At 41.9% G+C, this 7,757-nt stretch overlaps 1 protein-coding gene across 1 annotated transcript; it reads right to left on the reverse strand.

The window, feature by feature from the left end:
• Positions 1–241: 241 nt before the first annotated feature.
• RPL36 (ribosomal protein L36) lies at positions 242–7,497 on the reverse strand. The gene is made up of 4 exons (XM_075283695.1): positions 7,463–7,497; positions 6,158–6,251; positions 2,234–2,368; positions 242–375 (listed from the first exon to the last, which is right to left on the reverse strand). Exons 2-4 carry the CDS (start codon positions 6,248–6,250, stop codon positions 286–288), a joined length of 318 nt encoding a protein of 105 aa, XP_075139796.1. The 5' UTR covers position 6,251; positions 7,463–7,497; the 3' UTR covers positions 242–285.
• Positions 7,498–7,757: the final 260 nt, after the last annotated feature.

Consider the following 7,757-nt stretch of genomic DNA (forward strand, 5'->3'; position numbering starts at 1 on the left):
GGCGGATTCCACACAAATTCAGCACCATTTTCCTCTGTGTGAATGCACCCTTAGGGGGTTAAATGCTCACAAACTTTTCAACAAACCTTGTAGAAATTAAAGGGGGTTTCCAAACAAAACTGATTGTCTATCAGTATCTCATCTCACAGCACTCATTCAGGAACACGATTGTAAACTATTAAGTAAGACTGAACTAATGTGCACATATATCCCCCAGTACATAAAAAATTAGACAAAAGTGTGGCGGTATTTTGAAATCTTTATTTGTATCAGAACTTGAACAGATTAATCCTTTTTGGCTGCAGCTTTTCTCATGGCAGCCAGCACATTGCTGAGTTCTTCTCTCTTTCTCTTGGCTCGGATGTGTGTTCCGATCTAAAAAGGAGAAAAAAATGTAAATGGCTTAATAATGTTCCTTTATTTCAGTGTATATTAAACATTGCACAGTACAAATAAAAACAAATAAAATTTTCTCCACATGCATATTCTCAGTTCCTTCAAGTTACCAATATTAAGGCAATATGTTGTCAAAAAAAAACCAAAAAAAAACCCATTGTTTTAAATTAAGTTTTACGTTAAACAGGTTTAAATAATTTTGGCGAGGTTTTTTAATTTTTTTTTTCCACCTCCATATTGTCTATTAAAAAAAAATCCTAAAAATTTGCAATTCTGAAAACAGCCACTAGGCAATATAATGGATTAAGATATTTTTTTTGCAGCCGTCTAACTTCTACAAAAACAGATCAGTGTGCCAATACATAGAACCCACTCGCCATAATAGAGGATTTTATGACTTTCCTACTCCCCTCAACTCAATGATGGTCACAGAAAATGCTTAGAGAACTCCCATACAAGTGAATAGGATCTGATACAAACTATTTTGTCTACAGGCTACAGCACTTATATAGGAAACAGGAAGTAACTTTTCTAGGCTTAGTGGCAAAAGTTGGAATTTTTTTTTTCTTTAATATAGCCATTCGTTTGGTAAATTTAAAAACATCCTTAAAATTCTTCAAAAGTATGTTTAACAAAAACATTTAAACCGGTCATTTCCTGACAACATATCCCCTTTAAAGTCCTTCCTGATTAACACACTTTATCCTAATTCCATCATCTCCCCCATCAGTATCAATAGTAAGTTACTATACCAGGTGTCTTGCTGCAGTGCAAAACTGCTGCAAAATTGTCTACCTGTCTATACAGACTGATTTTTCATTATCTTTTCTTCTGAAATCTATCTCCCCAAGTGTAGGTTTTATACAAGTAACAAAAACTGATTACCATATATACTTGAGTATAAGCTGACCCGAATCTAGGCTGAGGCCCCTATTTTTACCACAAAACTGGGAAAACTTATTGCTGGGGGGGGGGGGGGGGGCACCTACTGTTCCCCAAACCCCCCCCATCAACATCAATCTAGTATTTACAGTATTTACCCCTTATCCTATGAATGGGGGATAAATACTTGAAAATCACTCTAACTATTCATTTCAACATGGGGGTATTGTTATATACACTCCAGAAACTATTGTTTGCACGGTGTAGATTTCCTTCAGGTTGGACTCCCATTCTGCTGCGGTTGTTCCAGGGAGAGGCCTGTCCAGAAGGTCCACGGGGAGTGCAGCGGGATGCCCTCACCGTCTGGCTCCTGCAGAAACTCCATGCCAGTGATGGTTCATGTGTAGCTGCCCGTCGCTCTCCGCCTTCAGCTGCCGCCGCTCCAGACCCGCTGTGAGCGCCATCTTCCTGTGGACTCGCCACCGATGCTGTGCAGTTAGTGACAATACTGGAAGATGGCGCCCCGGAAGGGCAGCAGCTGAAGGCAGAGAGTGACCAACCGCTACATCTGAACTGAGCTCACTGGCCCGGAGCTGCCACAGGAGTCGGACAGCGAGGGCATTCTGCTGCACTCTCCATGGACCTTCTGGCTGGACAGGTCTCTCCCTGAATTAACTGCAGCAGAATGCGAGTCCAACCTGACGAAAATCTACACAGTGCAAACAATACAGAGTTTCTGGAGTGTATATAACAATATCTCTCCCCCCCCCCGTTGCACTATGCTTGACTTGAGTATCAGCCGAGGGGGGCTTTTTCAGCCCGAAAACTGTGCTAAAAAACTTGCCTTATACTCGAGTATACACAGTACATATTTATCCTAGTATTTGCAAAGAATTTGAAACCTTTGAAGTCCTTCGTTGTTGAAGAAATTCAACTAAACGCTCCTAGTACATACCCTTTTCTTGATGAACTTGAGAGCTCTTTTATCCTTAGACACTTTCAGCAACTCCATGGCTCGTCTCTCATAAGGAGCAAAGCCACAAACTTCACGGATCATGTCACGGACAAATTTGGTGTGCTTGGTCAGGCGCTACATAAAAAAAGAAAAACAGTCTTGGTATTCTTAAAATGAATTGTCACTGCAACATATTACATTACATGGTTTTCAATATTTTAGTTAAAACTACATAAAAATTTGGCCACTGAAGAGCTCGTACTTCGCTTATTATTGGGGTCCCAACTCTGCTAAACAAATATCAATTGCTTATCCTAAAGGCAGGTCACCAGAGTTACCGTATTTTTCGGACTATAAGACACACTTTTTTCCCCAAAATTTCGGAGTAAAATGAGGGTGCGTCTTATAGTCTGAATGTGGGTTTGCAGCATGGCCACGCTACTGCCACCGCTGGTTTTCTTCAGCGGCAGGAGCGTGACTATACTGCAGGCCCCGGCAGCTAAAACACTCCCCGGCATCCGTCGGTCTATTACAGCAGATGCCGGGGACTGTCTTAGCTGCCGGGGCCTTCAGATTGCCACGCTCCTGCCGCTGAAGAAAAGCAGCGGTGGCATGCTGTAAATCCGCTCCTCCTCCGCAGGTCCCGGCAGTCAGTTAGCCCCCCCCACCGGCCCCATACCTTTAGTGATGCAGGCCGGCTCCTGCACGGCGAGGCCGCAGGAGCCGACCTGTTCCGATGACATCCGGGAGCCTAATGAAGGCTCCCAGGCCTGTCATAGATATATATTACTATCGCGGCTGGTCTATGACCCTCCGCGATAGTAATGTATAGAATCTCCCATAGACGGCAATACACTTGTATTGCTGTCTATGGGACTTGCAATCAAATGATTGCAGGTTCAAGCCCCCTAGGCGGGGGATATTAAAATAGTAAAAAAAAAAAAAAAAAAAAAAAAAAAAACACTTAAAAAATATATAATAAAAGATAAAATAAATAAAAGTTCACCTCCTTTCCCTAGAATACATATAAAAGTATAACATTACTGTGAAACATACACATTAGGTACCCCTGTGTCTGAAAATGCCCGGTCTACTAATATTTTTATGTACAGTGAACGTCAAAATCAAAAGTGCTAAACTGCCGGGTTTTTCTCTCTGTTTTGCCTCTGAATTAAATAAAAGGTGATCTAAGCAATAAACATTTCCCAAAATGGTATATCTAAAAAGTACACCTGGCCCCACAAAAAAAAAGCCGTATACATCCCCGTACAGCTGCAGGGTCACCTGTCAATGTGGCCTTGCAGCTGTTCCAAAACTACAACTCCCATATATTAAATATTTTACCATTTTTTGCCTGAAAGTTTTTTTCCCTATTTTTCTCCTCTAAAACCTGGGTGCGTCTTATAGTCTGAAAAATACGGTATATTCTAAAGAACGCAAGTAATTTCCATACGCTAGGCAGCACATTTCATTGGTTTATGCCATTCAGAAGCACAAGTCTCCATAGAGCAACACTAATAAGAGGAAGCCTAGTATGCTTTGTGGTGCTCAAGTGTATGAAAGAAAAGTGAACTTTGCAATGACAAAGTACACCAACACTTGACAGCCTAGCAGTTGCTGAAAACACTTTACATCTGTTGGGACCACAAACACACACAGCTTAGGCTAGGTTCACGTGACATTTTTACAATGTATTCCAAACCACCATTGTAGGAAAAACAGGTTCCAAACATAAGTATACAAATTGATGCTATAAAAAGCTACTGTTTCATATGGACTACAATGATGAGTATACATCTGTCTGGTTATACTGTGTGGGAATCATGCCGAACAGTTGTCAGCCGTTATATACACTGAGCTCAGATTGCAGGTGTTAACCCCCATCTCAGGGGCTTTTCTATATAATCTGCCTCACTAAGTGGTCAATAAAAAGGAATCAAAAGGTCAGAAGTTAAAGAAAATAGTGCCAATAAAATTTAAAAAAAAACAGCTTGTGCTGCAAAAAATAATCCCTCCACCAGCTTTCAACAGAAAAAAATAAAAGCGTTATGTCTTTCAGTAGATGGTGATGCAATAATTATTGCTTTTACCCCAAATGGTATTTTATTCTGATTTAGCAATTTGGCGATTTTTGCCCTCACATTGTACAAGTCATATTTATTTTTCTGATGATGTAGCCATATGAGGGCGGTTTGTGGTATGAGATGAGAGTAATGACAATTATTGGTTGCCATAGCCTATTGAATGAAATGTCTGTTCTTTTGCAGAACAACTCATTTAGATCATAAAACTATTTTTGCATCGCCATCTTTTTCAATCCACGGTTGGTTAAGGGCTTATTTTTGTGAGACCTTTTAATTCGCACTGTTTTGGGGTACATGACCTTTTAATCACTTTTTATAGTATATTTTGTAAAAGTGAGATTGTGAAAAACTACTACAGCACGGTGGCTCAGTGGTTAGCACTGCAGCCTTGTAGCACTGGAGTCCTGGGTTCAAATCTCTCCAAAGACAACATCTGCAAGGAGTTTGTATGTTCTCCCCGTGTTTGCGTGGGTTTTCTCCGGTTTCCTCCGACACTTCAAAGACATACTGACAGGGAATGTATATTGTGAGCCCTATATGGGACAGTGACTGACCATATCTGTAAAGCGCTGCGGAATAGGATGGCGCTATGTAAGCATAATAAATAATACTTTTGGTGTTTGGTTTTCTCCCCATGTCCACCGTGTGAGGGCAGGTTCACACCTGCGCCCGGTCTCCGCTTGGTGGGTCACTCGCCCGAGAAGCTGGACAGGAGATGGAAACCAGCAGTCATTGTTCGCACATGAGAGTCTTCTGGTCTCCGCGACGGAATAGGTTTTTATTAACCAACAAAATCCTGCATGTCCGATTAAAAAAACCTTTTTGCCGCGGAGAGGAACAAGACGCTCATGGACAGACACTTTGCAAACCCATTCAAATGAATGGGTTTCAAACCTGACTGGCTGTTTCCGTCTCCTTCCCAGTTTCTCGGGCAAAAGACAAACCTGCAAAGAAGACCGGGCGCAGGTGTAAACCTGCTCTAAACTAAAGGTTTCAGTTTTATGTTTCATAAGGTTGTTACACACGTGAATATGTATTTTTTTTTTATATATATATAATTCGTTTTATATAAGAGGGCATTTTTGGGGCTTCATACATTTAATTTTTTCACTTTTTTTTTTTGCTTTTTTAATGTCTCACTAAGAGACCTGAACCAATGATGCTCTGATCGTTGGTTCGGTACTAAACACTGCAAAACACAGTATAAAGAGAAAGTCAGCCTTTGTAGACAATTAGGCTGACTTCCTCCATTCTGCCACAGGATCAACAAGGTATAGGGGCTCCAAGCAGCCCAGGGTCACTCGCCAGACTCCAGGAGGCAGGAAAATACATAACAGCACCCTAAATCTTGCTGCGGGGGGTCATTATTATTGAACCATCCCATGGATGCTGCAGTCATGTTTGGTCACAGCATCCAAGGAGTTAAAATCAGGGGTTAATTGAGTTGCTGGTCCCAGACCTCCAGCTGTTTCACACAACCACTGGACCCAACAACTCCTTTAACCTCCAGGAAGTAATGCTGCGGGTACGGCACTGAATGTTAAGTATATGATCAGCACAACCTAGCAGTGTGGCTTTGAGTAGGAAGAGATTAACCCTTTATGAAGTATAATGCATTACACTTCACTCCACTCCCTGGGCTCTCCATCTTTCAGGTCCCCATGTCAACAAATTTGAATGATGGGGAGACAAGCACTAGTGTGAACCTAGTGTAACAATGCAGAGTGAAGGGTTTTTTTTATTTTTGGGGAAGGGAGGAGATTTGGTGAAGCCAAGGGAAACAGACATATCCTTTCATCAGAATTTGTGATGTGATGACACAATGGACTGCTATACTCACCCCTCTCCTGCGAGAGTGTCTGGGCTTTATGACATTTTTGGCCACTTTATGGCCTTTATTAAGGCCCACAGCCATAGGATACCTCACAGCCATTCTGTAACAAAAAAAAGGCAAATTTAAACATTATATAAAGTTTTCTGCAGGTGCACAATTGAGATCAAGTCTCCGACCAGACGCTGCTTACAATCAAGGGAGAGAAAAGTCCTGCAAGGAAGACACCTCTGTCCATCAGTTTCATTATAAAAACTGCAGAAACTGGACAGATTCCATTACAGGCTATGCGTCAACAGGTTATCACTTTTTAAGCGGACAGTATCTCCGGTGCTTAGGTCTACATGCGAACCCGATAGACGGTAAACCAAACGATAATGAGAACCTAGTGTAAGATGAAATGGCAGGAAATATAAACTTCCAAAAAACAACAAACATTAAGACCCACAAATACAATTCATTCCAAGCAATCTACTGGAAAATAAGCTTTAGGTGTTTATGCCTATGTGCACAGCTCTACTCACATCAGTCACCAGGGCTGTGCAGCTTTACCTCACCTTTCTTATACTGCCTGCAATTCTGACAAGCTCTTAGCAATATGCAAATTGCAGGGTTTTTTTTTATTGCAAGCAGTTTGGAAGCCCCAAATCTTAACCCAAAGAATCTTACAACATCTGACATAAAGACATCAGACTTCTGCAGCATAAAGATTATGGAGATGGAGAAGAATTTTTAGCTGGAGTCAGAAAAAAAAGTTGGTAGCTTCAAATTATTAATTGTAATTACACATCAATATTGCATGCTTAGATGCAGAATGTGTGGCAGGTTTATTTTCATAGGAATTCATGGAACTAGAGCTGTAATGATTTAGAGGAACTTTACAGCTTCTGACTACGCCTGACAATCATTTGTGTCCGACAGACTGTGGAAAAATAGGGACAGCATAAGAGGGACACGTTTGTGCTCTATAGAGGAGGGATCACGGCGGTGTTATACCGAGGAGGCAGAAGACGGTACTAGAGGAATAACATGCAAGCACGAGGCTGGACAACCACAGCAACACAAGGTAGCAGTGAGCAAGCAGAGGCTATACGAACACACAGGGAACACAACGCTTTCTTTTACCGGCGGCCATAGCAGCCTCTCTGAGACACTAAGCAAAGGACACAGAAACGACAAGAACACCCGCAAGAAATAACGTCCCGACTACACCCCCGATACCCTCTCCACCACAACCACCGTAACAATCAAACGCTCGGGAAACCGATGGCAAAGATATTAATGAGATTTCACTCGCCGCTTCCGCTAACTCACCTAAGCGCTCTGATGGCGGGCAAACAGGAAGGAAGGAGCTTGGCCGGAAGTGCCTTATTTAAAACATAGACTGAGTCCTCCAGTGCCAGTGAGAACAGCAAGAGCGGATCCGCTCTACACTGCAGTGGTGTGCGCGTCATCATCCTGCGCGTATGAAACTTTATTGCTCTGTAAAGGATTAGAGCATGTATTTTACTGGCCAGATTCTACTTTCCCGTGGGTTATTTTTTAATCTCCACTGTGACCGATACTTGGTGTTTTGTGGATATGTTTGTTCTTGTTGAAATAACAGTAA

Source organism: Leptodactylus fuscus, chromosome 1 (assembly GCF_031893055.1).
Source record: "Leptodactylus fuscus isolate aLepFus1 chromosome 1, aLepFus1.hap2, whole genome shotgun sequence".
Classification (NCBI taxonomy): Eukaryota; Metazoa; Chordata; class Amphibia; order Anura; family Leptodactylidae; genus Leptodactylus; species Leptodactylus fuscus.